This window comes from Dendrobates tinctorius, unplaced genomic scaffold (genome assembly GCF_039654945.1).
Source record: "Dendrobates tinctorius isolate UK_male_01 unplaced genomic scaffold, ASM3965494v1 ptg000102l, whole genome shotgun sequence".
In the NCBI taxonomy this organism is placed as follows: Eukaryota; Metazoa; Chordata; class Amphibia; order Anura; family Dendrobatidae; genus Dendrobates; species Dendrobates tinctorius.
The window spans coordinates 3,766,172-3,781,414 of record NW_027361770.1 but is presented as its reverse complement, the minus strand read 5'-3'; the positions used below and the strand labels follow the sequence as shown (position 1 = coordinate 3,781,414).

At 41.1% G+C, this 15,243-nt stretch overlaps 1 protein-coding gene across 1 annotated transcript in view; it reads left to right on the top strand.

Annotated features, from left to right (window-relative positions):
* SLC6A19 (solute carrier family 6 member 19) overlaps window positions 1-15,243 on the top strand; it is a 338,662-nt gene that overhangs the window by 56,253 nt on the left and 267,166 nt on the right. Inside the window, exon 2 of the mRNA XM_073587681.1 lies at window positions 6,783-6,923. Within this exon, the coding sequence (XP_073443782.1) occupies window positions 6,783-6,923 (141 nt within the window). The remainder of the gene's footprint in view (window positions 1-6,782; window positions 6,924-15,243) is intronic.

Here is a 15,243-nt window from a genome sequence, read left to right as displayed (position 1 = left end):
CTACAGCCTAGTACTGCTTTGTGTTTTACAAACAGCACCGCAGCAGCAGAAAAAAATTGCCCTGAGGTTTAAGGTGAGATTATGCACCCCAGGAACCACACAAGACAGCGGTGCTGCCACTAAAAAATTGCCCTGAGCTTTAAGGCAAGAATACGCAGCCCAGACACCACACAAGACAGTGGTGCTGCCTGCATGTTAGTTGTGCAGTACCGTGCGTGCGTACTATTTGCTGTTATTATGTGAACGCAGCACGGTAGCAGCACAAAAAACTGCCCTGAGGTTTAAGGCAAGAATAAGTAGCCCAGACACCACACAAGGCAGCGGTGCTGGCTGCGTGTCAGTTGTGCAGTACCGTGCTTGCTATTCACTGTGAATGCAGCATGGGCAGCAGCACAAAAAAACTGCCTTGCAGGGGTAAATGTGACCTATATAAAAGCTGGGAAAACGGTCACTACTCGGTCCCTGACCTTATACTTTCAGATCTAAAAAGAGCTTTTGGGTTTCACAGAGGATTTCTGGCTGATTTGAACCAAAAAACACAACTCCCCCTAGCAGCTGCTCACACTCTCCCTACACTAGCTGTGTTCTGCATGCAATGTGCAGAAAATGGCGGCGGCAGGCAGGGCTTAGTGCCAGGCTATGATTAATGACTCATAGGAAGCTGGGCGGCCAGCCAATCATAGTAATGCCGCCCACAACCAAGAAGGGTGCGGCATTACCGTGATTGGCAGCTGCTGGGCGGGAGAACCGAATAGCAAGGCGAGTAGTGAAATACTCGCTATGTTTCGAGTACTGCGTGTACCGCATTACTCACCGAGTACCGAGTACCCACAAATATGCTCGCTCATCCCTAATTGTGTTGTTTAAGTGTTCCCTCTATTTTTTTTTTGAACAGTGAATATTGGGTACCAAGTGTGTATACCCTGTGGATAATTGTGTATGATCCGTATATAACCGGTCAGGAATAATAGTAATTTATGACATTCTTCTGTCAATTCTACTGTTCTGTTTTTATTTATTAAGCAATTTAAGTTCTTGTCTATGTTGCGCTGCTGTGATACTACCATTTTCCTTGGGATCACTAAAGTGTATTGTATCGTACCGTGTGTGTGTATACAGCTCTGGCAAAAATTAAGAGACCAATTCCAAATGTTGAGTTTGTCTGATTTTTCTCTTCATAGATATATTTTTGAGTAAAATTTTCTGTTAGTCTACAAACTTCTGACAACATGTCTCCGAATTTCCAAGCAATAAATTTTTTTTTTTTTTCTGAAATGGAGAAATGGTCAAAATTAAAAAAAAAAACAAAGAAAAAACAGTGCTTTCAGACCTCAAATAATGCTAAGAAAACAAGTTCATAATAATTTAGAAACAGCAATACTAATGTTTTAACTCAGGAAGAGTTCAGAAATCAATATTTTGTGGAATAACCATGATTTTTAAAAACAGCTTTCATGCCTCTTGGCATACTTGCCACCAGTCTTTCACACTGCTTCTGGTGCAAAAAATTTAAACAGTTCTCCTTTGCATGATGGCTTGTGACTATCCATCATCCTCTTTATTACATTCCAGAGGTTTTCAATTGGGTTCAGGTGGGGAGAATGGGCTGCCCATGACAGGGTTTGGATGTGGTGGTCTCTTAATTTTTGCCAGAGCTGTGTATATATATATATATATATATATATATACATATACATACTATATATTGGCTTGATAAAGACAGGTCGCCGTTGAAACGTTGCCACCTGAGGATCAGTAAAGTATCCACTTTTTTTTCACATTTAATTTGGAGTGCTGCCTATTTTTTTTACTTTTATTAACTTGGCTGTTTGGACACTGCTGAATAGGTTTTGCACCAATTGTATAATTTTGGTAGTGCTGCCCTTTTTTTGATTTATATACTGTGTATATATATATATATATATATATGTATATATATATATTTGTTTGTTTATTATAGTAAATTGTGTACTTTACTATTTTGGTCATATTTGTAAAAGCACGAGTGGTGATGCTTGAAGGGAAACTATCAGCTTATATATGCTGCCTGATCCATGGGCATCATGCTTGAGACACTCTCCGCATGATTTCAGCCATGTTTGTTTAACTCTGAAATGCTGTGACGTTTCAAGGAAAGAGACAGGTCTCTCTGTACACATGAAAGCAGGGAGAAGCTCACTACTCAAGGAGCGAGGGGGGAAGCCTCCAGGGACTAGCCCCTTGGACTAGTCATGCCGCAACTTTTAAAGTAAAGCATGCATAGGTGATATAGACAGTGTCTGATACATTTTGTCTGTGGTTTGGGCAGCATATATCAGTTGTCAGGTTCCCTTTAACCCCTTCACGACCAATGACGCCACATAGGCATCATGAAAACTGGTGCAAATCTGACCAGTGACGCCTATGTGGCGTCATGACTTTAAAGCCCCCCTGCGGGTCGGGTGACCTAGGTCACTGAAAGGTCACCTGACCCGCAGATACAGGGGGCTTTGTTCTTCAGCATAGGGGCGTGGCTTCGCCCCCATGTGACTACGATCGCTCTGATTGGCTGTTAAAAGTGAAACAGCCAATCAGAGCGATAGTAATATTTCATCAATGAAAATTGATGAAATATTACAATCCAGCCATGTCCGACGCTGCTGTAGCATCGGAGATGGCTGGTGACAGCGATCCGACCCCCCCACACCCGTTAACGGGGGCGATCTGCCCCCCGCCACTGAATGACAGCGGCGATATGCCGCCGCTGTCATCATCTCCCCCCCGCCTTCCCTCCGTTCCACCCCGGCTTCCGATTGCCCCCCCTCCCACCTCCCGGTACTCACCAAGTGCCGTTATGGCTCCCGCTGTCCTGCGGTCCCGGACCATGGGCGCCGCCATATTGGAAAATGGCGGGCGCATGCGCAGTGCGCCCGCCAGCTCCAATTTCCATTCATTCATTTTGATCACTTTCACAGTGATCAAAATAGAATGAAATGTAAATAAACCCCCCGTTTATCACCCCCATAGGCAGGATCAACTAATAAAATAAAGAAATTATTTTTATTTTTCCATTAGGGTTAGGGTTGGAAAGAGGGTTAGGGTTAGGGTTGGAAAGAGGATTAGGGTTGGAAAGAGGGTTAGGGTTGGAAAGAGGGTTAGGGTTGGAAAGAGGGTTAGGGTTAGGGTTGGAAAGAGGGTTAGGGTTGGAATTAGGGTTAGAATTAGGGTTTGGGTTGGAATTAGGGTTAGGGTTGGAATTAGGGTAAGGGTTGGAATTAGGGTTAGGCTTGTGGATAGGGTTATGGTTAGGGTTGGGATTAGGGTTAGGGGTGTGTTGGGGTTAGGGTTGGGATTAGGGTTAGGGCTGTGGTTAGGGGTGTGTTGCGGTTAGGGTTGAAGTTAGAATTGAGGGGTTTCCACTGTTTAGGCACATCGGGGGTCTCCAAACGCGACATGGTGCAATCATTGATTCCAGCCAATTTTGCGTTCAAAAAGTTAAACGGTGCTCCCTCCCTTCCAAGCCCCGACGTGTGCCCAAACAGTGGTTTACCCCAACATATGGGGTATCAGCGTACTCAGGAAAAACTGCACAACAACTTTGGGGGTCTAATTTCTCCTGGTACCCTTGGGAAAATAAAAAATTGGGGCTAAAAAAATTTGTGGAAAATTTTTATTTTTTATTTTCACGTCTCTGCGTTATAAACTTCTGTGAAGCACTAGGGGGTTCAAAGTGCTCACCAGGCATCTAGATAAGTTCCTTGGGAGGTCTAGTTTCCACAATGGGGCCACTTATGGGGGGTTTCTATTGTTTAGGCACATCAGGGGCTCTGCAAACGTAACGACGACCGCAGACCATTCCATCAAAGTCTGCATTTCAAAACGTAACTACTTCCATTCCGAGCCCTTATGTGTGCCCAAACAATGGTTCCCCCCATATTTGGGGCACCAGCGTACTCAGGACAAACTGTACAACAACTTTTGGGGTCCAATATATCCTGCTACCCCTGTGAAAATAAAAAATTGCTGGCTGAAAATCTTTTTTTTGAGGAAAAAAATATTTTTCATTTTCATGGCTCTGCGTTATAAACTTCTGTGAAGTGCTTGGGGGTTCAAGGTGCTCACCCCACATCTAGATAAGTTCCTTGGGGGGTCTAGTTTCCAAAATGGGGTCACTTGTGGGGGGTTCCACAGTTTAGGCACATCAGGGGCTCTGCAAATGTTACATGGTGCCCGCAGACCATTCCATCAAAGTCAGCATTTCATGTCACTACTTCCCTTCCGAGCCCCGACGTGTACCCTAACAGTGGTCCCCACCCACATATGGGGTACCAGTGTACTTAGAACAAACTGGACAACAACTTTTGGGGTCTAATTTATCCTGGTACCCTTGTGAAAATAAAAAATTGCGCACTAAAAAATAATTTTTTGAGGAAAAAAATATTTTTTATTTTCACGGCTCTGCGTTATAAACTTCTGTGAAGTGCTTGGGGGTTCAAGGTGCTCACCACACATCTAGATAAGTTCCTTGGGGGGTCTAGTCTCCAAAATGGGGTCACTTGTGGGGGGTTCCACAGTTTAGGTACATCAGTCAGCATCTCAAAATGTCACTACTTCCCTTCCGAGCCCCGACATGTGCCCAAACAGTGGTTCCCCCCCACATATGGTGTACCAGCGTACTCAAGACAAACTGGACAACAACTTTTGGGGTCTAATTTATCCTTGTACCCTTGTGAAAATAAAAAATTGCTCACTAAAAAATAATTTTTTGAGGAAAAAAAATATTTTTTATTTTCATGGCTCTGCGTTATAAACTTTTGTTAAGCACTTGGGGGTTCAAAGTGCTCACTATGCATCTAGATAAGTTCCTTAGGGGGTCTAGTTTCCAAAATGAGCTCCAATGTTTAGGCACACAGGGGCTCTCCAAACGAGACATGGTGTCCAATAACGATTAGAAGTAATTTGCATTTCAAAAAGTCAAATGGCACTCCATCCCTTCTGAGCCCTGCCGTGTGCCCAAACAGTGGTTCCCCCCCACATATGGGGTACCAGCGTACTCAGGACAAACTGGACAACAACTTTTGTGGTCCAATTTCTCCTGTTAGCCATGTGAAAATTAAAAATAGCGTGCTAAAAATCATTTTTGAGGAAAAAAAAATATTTTTTATTTTCACTGCTCTGTGTTATAAACTTTTGTGAAGCACTTGGGGGTTCAAAATGCTCACTACACATCTAGATAAGTTCCTTAGGGGGTCTAGTTTCCAAAATCTGGTCACTTGTGGGGGAGCTCCAATGTTTAGGTACACAGGGGCTCTCCAAACGAGACATGGTGTCCAATAACGATTGGAGCTAATTTTCCATTCAAAAACTCAAATGGTGCTCCTTCCCTTCCGGACCCTGCCGTGCGCTAAAACTGTGGTTTATGACCACATATGAGGTATCGGTGTACTCAGGAGAAATTTTTTAACAAATTTTAGGATCCATTTTATCCTGTTGCCCATGTGAAAATGAAAAAACTGAGGCTAAAAGAAAATTTTTGTGAAAAAAAAGTACACAGGGGCTCTTCAAACGGGACATGGCAACCGCTAAATATTCCAGCATATTTTCCATTCAAAAAGTCAAATCGTGCTCCTTCCCTTCTGAGCCCTGCTGTGCGCCCAAACAGTGGTTTATGACCACATATGAGGTATCGTTGTACTCAGGAGAAATTGCCCAACAAATTTTAGGATCCATTTTATCCTGTTGCCCATGTGAAAATGAAAAAATTGATGCTAAAAAAAATTTTGCTGGAAAAATTAAAATGTCCATTTTTTCTTTCCACGTTGCTTTAGCTCCTGTGAAACACCTGAAGGGTTAATAATCTTCTTGAATGTAGTTTTGAGTAGCTTGAGGGGTGCAGTTTTTAGAATGGTGTCACTTTGGGGTATTTTCGGCCATATAGACCCCTCAAAGTGACTTCAAATGTGAGGTAGTCCCTAAAAAAAATGGTTTTGTAAATTTTATTGTAAAAATGAGAAATCGCTGGTCAACTTTTAACCCTTATAACTTCCTAACAAAAAAATATTTTGTTTCCAAAATTGTGCTGATGTAAAGTAGACATGTGGGAAATGTTATTTAGTAACTATTTTGTGTCACATAACTCTCTCATTTAACAGAAAAAAAATTCAAAATTTGAAAATTGCGAAATTTTCTAAATTTTCGCCAAATTTCTGATTTTTTCACAAATAAACGCAAAAATTATCGACCTAAATTTACCACTATCATGAAGCCCAATATGTCAGGAAAAAACAATCTCAGAATCGCTAGGATCCGTTGAAGCGTTCCTGAGTTATTACCTCATAAAGGGACACTGGTCAGAATTGCAAAAAATAGCCTGGTCATTAAGGTCAAAATAGGCTTGGTCATGAAGGGGTTAAAATGAAGATGATGTACTGGCTAAAATAATAACTGCATGCAAAATCACATGGAAATGCAAGTGTGAACCAAATTCTACAATTTGGTATGTGCAGGTAATGTTTTACCAGTCAGTCCAAATATCTATTTGCTTTTGTGAATTTTAAATTGCAGTCAAAAAATGAAAATCAAATGATAGTTTATTTAATAGTTCATTTAAAATCATAATAATCTGCAAGTTGCAGAAGCCCTGCATTAGTATAAAATGTTATCTAGGGGTATGCTGATGCCTGGGAACACATACTGTACTACATTTACTGACTTTCCCGCCAATCTTCACACAATTTATAAAATATGCTGTTAGGTTACAACAAAATAACACTTTTTTATTATTTTTTTTTTCTGTAATTTAGGGGCATTTATGATTCCCTTCCTTATATTATTGGTGTTTGAAGGCATACCATTGCTACACCTTGAATTTGCAATTGGACAACGTCTGAGAAAAGGCAGTGTCGGAGTATGGAGTTCTATTCACCCAACATTAAAGGGAGTTGGTAAGTTTCATTTTTGTTAAAGCAAAAAAGCTTTAATAAACAATCATCAATTATAAAACAATGTGTTCACAAAGCATCAACAGAAAAGCAGCACTCGCCCAGTCTTAGGCTAAAAGTACTTTATTGCATTCATGTGGACATCTTCCTAGCGGTATGCAGGTAAAAGAATGGGAATTAGGCAGGGGGAGGACACAGACTACAGCCTTTTTGCGTCTGTCTGAAGCTTCAGAATAAACCCATAGAAGAGTCAGCCAGACGCGAAGGGGCCATAGTCTGTGTTGCTCCCCCCACCTAATTCACTTGTTTATACCTGCGCGTCGGTTGGAATATGTCCACATGAATGCAATAAAGGACTTTTAGCCTAAGGACTAGGTGAGTGCTGCATTTCTGTTGATGCTTTGTGAACACATTTTGCATTTTCAGCTTTGCACCACCCAGCAATATCCTAGAAGAAGTTGTTTTTACCAGAAAACATGAAAAAGTTGGTGCCTGTTTGCTTCTTCAACGTGATTACAAAACAATGTCTAAAATATTTTTAGACATGAAATAATCTGATAGTCTTCATAATTTTTCATCACTGATGGAAACCAGCAATCTGCATCAGCATGAACAGTCACTACATTCAAGAGGTTGTTGAGTCTTCTGATAAAAGTCTATTAGTGGTTCCGAATTCTTCAATTTAGCTCTTGGAAGTAGCTTTGTCATAACATCAGCTATCATCTGTTGAGTGTTTCAATAAATAAACTCAATTATGCCGCGTTCTATCAAATCACGCAGGTGATGATGTTTAACATCCATGTGTTATGTTCTTACATTGAGTTTCTCACTGCATACAAGTTTAAAGCACCTTGGATTGTCTTCATAAATCACCATTAGTTGATTTGATAGTTTACCAAAATTACCTAATGATTGGTTTAACCAAATGACCTCATGACTTGCGACACTTACTCTGCTTCTGTAGATGACAGGACTACAGACACTTTTTTCTGCTAGACCAAGAAATTAAATTTTCTCCAAGCTTGAACAAATATCCGCTTATCGATATACGATCACTTAAGTCACCAGTCCAATCTGCAACCACATAGCCTGTGAGTTTTAGATCTCCTGTTGCTTAAATTTGAGCCTCTTTCAAATATCAAAGAAATCTCTTAATGGCGTTCCAGTATTTTTGGAAGGTTTTTTTATACAACTCTGGCAAAAATTAAGAGACCAATTCCAAATGTTCAGGTTGTCTGATTTTTTTCTTTATAGGTATATTTTTTGAGTAAAATGTAAAATGTTCTTTTAGTCTACAAACTACTGACAAGTCTCCGAATTTCCAAGCAATAAATGTTGTTTTTTTTCTGAAAAGGAGAAATGGTCAAAATTTTAAACAAAACAAAACAGTGCTCTCAGACCTCAAATAATGCTAAGAAAACAAGTTCATAACATTTAGAAACAACAATACTAATGTTTTAACTCAGGAAGAGTTCAGAAATTAATATTTTGTGGAATAACCATGATTTTTAAATACAGCTTTCATGCGTCTTGGCATGCTTTCCACCAGTCTTTCACACGGCTTCTGGCACAAAAATTTAAGCAGTTCTTCTTTGCTTGATGGCTTGTGACTATCCATCATCCTCTTGATTACATTCCAGAGGTTTTCAATGGGGTTCAGGTCTGGAGAATGGGCTGCCCATGACAGGGTTTTGATTGTGGTGGTCTCTTTTTTTGCCAGAGCTGTACATCTGCAGAGAATTTGAATTGTTGCTGCGATATCCAGCCGAGTCATAGTTGCCATGTATATAAGTGATCCCAATGCCTGTTTGTATTTGTCATTGTCAGGTAACAAATCATCTTCTGCTTCCAGCTTTAACCCCTTTCTGACATCAGACATACTATCCCGTCAATGGGACCCGGGCCCCTATGCCCATGGACGGGATAGTACGTCTAGCGCGATCAGCGGCGCCCACGTGGTGAGCGCCACTGATCGCAGCCGGGTCTCAGCTGATAATCACAGCTGACACCCGGCACTATGTGTCAGGGGTGGTCACGGACCGCCCCCGACATGTTAACCCCTTGCAAGCCGCGATCAAACACAATCGCGGTGTATCGGGGTTAAAGGGAAGCATCGGCAGGGAGGGGGCTCCCTCCGTGCTTCCCTGCGCCCCCCGCAGCAGCGCAATGTGCAGCACTGCTGCGGAGGGGCTCTTTCCCTGCAGGTCCCCGGATCCAAGATGGCGACGGGGACCTTCGGGGGCCTGCAGTCAGCTGGCTTCCTCAGTGCCTGCAAAGCACAGGCAAGGAGGAAACCTGCACACTGCCTGTGACAGATTGCTGATCTGTCACACTGATCTGTGATGTGACAGATCTGCGATCTGTCACAGGACAGTGATGTCCCACCTGAGACAACCTAATAAAGTAAAAAAAAGTGTAAAAATAATTTTTAAAAAATCACTAAATAAATTAAAAAAAAAAATATTCCCTAATAAATTCATTTTTTGGAAAAAAAAACAAAAAACAATAAAAGTACACATGTTTGGTATTGCCGCGTCCGTACTAACCTGCCCTATAAAACTGACCCATTAGTTAACCCTTTTAGTGAACCCCTTAAAAAATAAAAATGAAGCAAAAAATAATGATTTATTATCATACCGCCGAACAAAAAGTGCAATAACGCACGATCAAAAAAACGGATATAAATATCCATGGCACCGCTGAAAATGTCATCTTGTCCCGCAAAAAATGAGCTGCCACACTGCATCATCAGAGAAAAAATAAAAAAAGTTATAGCTCGCAGAATAAAGTGATGCAAAAATAATTATTTTTTATATAAAATTGATTTTATTGCATAAAAGCGCCAAAACATAAAAAATGACATAAATGAGGTATCGCTTAACCATACTGACCCAAAGAATAAAACCGCTTTATCAATTTTACCGCACACGGAACGGTGTAAACGCACTCCCCAAAAGAAATTCATGAAACGCTGGTTTTTGTTCATTCTGCGTTCCAAAAATCGGAATAAAAAGCGATCAAAAAATGTCACGTGCCCGAACATGATATCAATAAAAACGTCAACTTGTCCCGCAAAAAATAAGACCTCACATGACTCAGTGGGTCAAAATACGGAAAAATTATAGCTCTCAATATGTGGTGATACAAAAACCATTTTTACAATAAAAAGCGTCTTTTAGCGTGTGACAGCTGCCAAAAATAAAAACCGCCATAAATAGTAAATCAAACCCCCCGTTATCACCCCATTAGTTAGGGAAAAATAATAAAATTAAAAAAATGTATTTATTTCCATTTTCCCATTAGGGTTAGGGCTAGGGTTAGGGCTAGGGTTAGGGCTAGGGTTAGGGCTGAGATTAGGGTTAGGGGTGTGTTGGGGTTAGGGTTGGAGTTGGAATTGGGGGGTTTCCACTGTTTGGGCACATCAGGTGCTCTCCAAACGCAACATGGCGTTTGATCTCAATTCCAGCCAATTCTGCGTTGAAAAAGTTGAATGGTGCTCCTTCCCTTCCAAGCTCTGCCATGCGCCCAAACAGTGTTTTACCCCCACATGTGGGGTATCAGCCTACTCAGGACAAATTTCAAAACAACTTTAGGGGTCAAATTTCTCCTGATGCCCTTAGGAAAATAAAAAATTGGGGGCAAAAATATCATTTTTGTGGGAAAAAAATAAGATTTTTTTATTTTGACACCTGGGCGTTATAAACTTCTGTGAACCCTTGGGGGTTCAAAGTGCTCACCACACATCTAGATAAGTTCCTTAGGAGGTCTAGTTTCCAAAGTGGTGTCATTTGTGGGGGGTTTCCACTGTTCAGGTACATCAGGGGCTCTCCAAAGGCAACATGACACCCGCAGAGCATTCCATCAAAGTCTGCATTCCAAAACGTCACTACTTCCCTTCCGAGCCCCGACGTGGGCCCATACAGTAGTTTTCTCCCACATATGGGGTATCAGGGTACTCAGGACAAATTGGACAACAACCTTTGGGGTGCATTTTCTCCTTGTACCCTTGGGAAAATAAAAAAATTGGGGGCTAAATGATCATGTTTGTGGAAAAAATAAGATTTTTTTATTTTCACGCCCGGGCGTTATAAACTTCTGTGAAGCACTGGGGGAGTTCAAAGTGCTCACCACACAACTAGATAAGTTCCATAGGGGGTCTAGTTTCCAAAATGGGGTCACTTGTGGGGGGATTCCACTGTTTAGGTACATCAGGAGCTTTCCAAACGCGACATGGTGTCCAATCTCAATTCCAGCCAAAAAAGTAAAATGGCGCTGCTTCCCTTCCGAGCTCTGCCATGCGCCAAAATAGTCATTTACACCCACATATGGGGTATCAGCATACTCAGGACAAATTGCACAATAAACTTTAGGGTCCTGTTACCCTTTGGAAAATAAAAATTGGGGGTGAAAAGATAATTTTTGTGGAAAAAATATGATTTTTTAATTGTACCGCTGTACGTTATAAACTTCTGTGAAGCCCTTTGTGGGTTCAAAGTTCTCACCACATATCTAGATAAGTTCCTTGGGGGGTCTAGTTTCCAAAATGGGGTCACTTGTGGGGGGTTTCCACTGTTTAGGTACATCAGGGGCTCTCCAAACGTGACATGGCGTCCGATCAGAATTCCAGCCAATTTTGCATTGAAAAAGTCAAACGGCGCTCCTTCCCTTCTGAGCTCTGCCATGCGTCGAAACAGTGGTTCCCCCCCACATATCAGGTATCAGCGTACTCAGGACAAATTGCACAATAACTTTTCCAGTCCAATTTCTCCTTTTACCCTTGGTATAATAAAAAAAATTGAACCTGAAATTTTTTTTGTGAAAAAATTTTTTTTTTAAATATTCAAAAAATTCCTGTGAAGCACCTGAAGGGTTAATAATCTTCTTGAATGTGGTTTTGAGCACCTTGCGGGGTGCAGTTTTTAGAATGGTGTCACTTTTGGGTATTTTCTATCATATAGACCCCTCAAAGTGGCTTCAAATGTGATGTGGTCCGTAAAAATAAAATGGTGTTGTAAAAATGAGAAATCGCTGGTCAACTTTTAACCCATATAACTTCCTAACAAAAAAAATTTTGATTCCAAAATTGTGCTGATGTAAAGTAAATATGTGGGAAATGTTACTTATTAAGTTTTTTGTGTGCCGTATCTCTGTGATTTAAGGGCATAAAAATTCAAAGTTGGAAAATGGCGAAATTTTTGCCAAATTTCCATTTTTTCACAAATAAACGCAAGTTATATGAATGAAATTTTACCACTAACATGAAGTACAATGTTTTCTCGTGACATAATGTCAGAATCAATGGGATCCATGGAAGCGTTTCAGAGTTTTTACCTCATAAAGAGACAGTGATCAGAAATGTAAAAATTGGCCCGGTCATGAACGTGCAAACCACCCTTGGGGGTACAGGGCTTAATTATGATGATCCCATTGGGGTTGATATACCTTTGGCTTCTGACATTCCAAACTCATTTTGAGTTGAATTTTGCACTTTAGTTTAGAAGAAAGGTCAGATCTTCTTCTCTTTGGACCTGGATTCCTAGATAATATGTCACATTTCCAAGGTCTTTACCTTCAAAAAGCTGACTCAGAATATTTTAGTCACTGCAATTTCATTTTATCTTGTTGAATTGTAATGACATCGTCCACATATAAGAGAAAATACATCCACTTTTTATCTTTACATTTTGTGTATAAACAAGGAAGTGCTTGACCTCTTATTTTTCTTTCAGTAGGACTTGATTCATTTTGGTGTTCCATGGACTTTCTGATCTGAAAGTCCCGCCCATAAAGAGAATTTTGCAGTTTGCAAATGAGATTCTTTTCACCATCTTTGTTATAACCCTCATATGGAGTCATGTAAATGTCCTCTTCAATGTCATCATTTAAAGAGGCAGTTTTAATGCCCAGTAATGTCTGATAAACATCTTTTGTACAGCAGCTATAGCCATAAGAGTCCTGAATGTGGTTTGCTTAGCAACTGGAATAAATGTGGCATCATAATCTTCTGAAAATTTCTGAGAATATCTTTTTGCAACTAACCTTGCTTTAAATATGTGAACTTAGTCGATCCACAAATCCCCATGGGTGTAACAGTTTGCTCAGCCAGGCCATAGCCACAACATATGTCATTAGTTTTAAAAGGCTAGATAACCCCTTTAACTTCTAAAATACGTAAGTAACTGAAACCTCTTTGGCAATTTGCAACTATGCTCATAAAATGCAAAAAGCTAAGCACTGGGTTTGGTTGAGAGATGGGGGTCATATATTTACTGTGAAAAAAAAATTCTACATAATACTGCTCAACTGGTTTTCTGAAAAAGATTGGACTCATTAATATAGGAGAAACAGAGCCCCTTGTAATGCACCCATAAATTCTATTTTAACCACTGACGGTCCATTGTCATCAATACCCCAGACTTAACATTGCCTTCATTACGCAATTAAACATCACCTTGAAAATATACATGTAAATACATAGACCTAGCATGAATTATTCCTATGTAAAAAATGCCTGGAGATTTTTCTTTTTATTGACAATCTTAAAGGGGTTGTCCAGACATATTAATGATCTATTCTTAAAACAGTTGCCATAAGTATACAAGTCATTTAATTTAAAGCTCATGCAAGAGAGTTAATGACTTTTATACCAACAAGTCCCTCAGATTTTGGTTCTTTTGATTCTTCACTCTCAAGGAGTGGGTGCTGGAATAACAAAGGAGGCAGCTTTATAACTTTTGAAATAAGGCATTTGCGCTCATCAGAGATCAGATATGTGTTATTATGGGATGTACTGTACCATACATGTGTCTCTAGGGGTAATCCCTTTTATCCCTATAACCTAGACTTATAGTAGACTTATAAATTGCTCACGATTCCCAAGAACCAAACAAAAGTAAGAGTATAGTTAGCACAAAGTGATTTTCTGACTCTGGGTTGATTAATTGATTGGACCTCTAATATCATTTTATAAAGTAACAGTACGCCATCAAAGTATTGGACAAATGTATAACATGTTTTTTAAATTCCCATAATGGTACTTTATCAACTCGCACCAACCAAAAAATTGGTTGGCACAGGAGGGGACAAAAACACACCCTTCTTGACGTACCAAGATCTGTATGCAAAATGAGTGGTTAAATACAAAATTATTTTGTTTGATAATAAAATCAAATCAATGAGGAGAAAAAAAATGATGCATGTAATCTTATGAGTATTGTTGATCCAAAAATTGATGGTGGCTGTCGCCACATGCTGAATATAGCTTCTGATGTATACATCTAGAGCAGTGGTGGGAAACCTTTTTCTAGCCAGGGGCCATTTGGAAATTTCTACCATCATTCGGGGGCCACACAAAAATGATCACCTTGAAAATTACCCCGGAGTATTTAGTCAAACAATTAATTACGGTAACTCACCCTTAGGCCGGTTTCACACTTGCGTTAAAGGCCGCAGCGTCGGCCTGCGCACGGCCGCCACTAAGCCCCGCCCCCTGCCGTGCCTCCTTTGGTAGCTCCGCCTCCGGGCGCATGACGCTGCATGCGTCATGCGTCCCCTATCTTTATCACTGAAAACGCAGGGCGGGCGCAGTATGCGTTAGGCGGCGCCTGCGTCCTTTTGACGGTGCGCCGAGCGCAACCAAATTGCAACAGGTTGCATTTAGCGCAGGTCGGCGCACCGTCAAAAGGACGCAGGCGCCGCCAAAATGCATACTGCGCACGGCCTGCGTCCTCAGTGATAAAGATAGGGGATGCATGCAGCATCATGCGCCCGGAGGCGGAGCTACCAGAGGAGGCGCGGCAGGGGTGGGGCTTAGCAGCAGCCGTGCGCAGGCCGACGCTGCAGCCTTTAACCCCTTTCTTTAATCCCCTATGCCCATGGACGGGATAGTACGCCTAGCGCGATCAGCGGCGCCCACGCGGTGAGCGTCCAATTTCTCCTGTTACCCTTGGGAAAATAAAAAAATGGGGACTAAAAGATGATGTTTGTTGAAAAAATACGATATTTTTATTTTCACGCCCGGTCGTTATAAACTTCTGTGAAGCACTGGGGGGTTCAAAGTGCTCACCACACATCTAGATAAGTTCCTTAGGGGGTCTAGATTCCAAAATGGGGTCACTTGTAGGGGGATTTCCACTGTTTAGGTACATCAGGGGCTCTCCAAAAGCAACATGACACCCGCAGACCATTCCATCAAAGTCTGCATTGCAAAACGTCACTACTTCCCTTCCGAGCCCCGACGTGTGCCCATACAGTAGTTTTCTCCCACATATGAGGTATCAGCGTATTCAGGACAAATTGGACAACAACTTTTGGGGTCCAATTT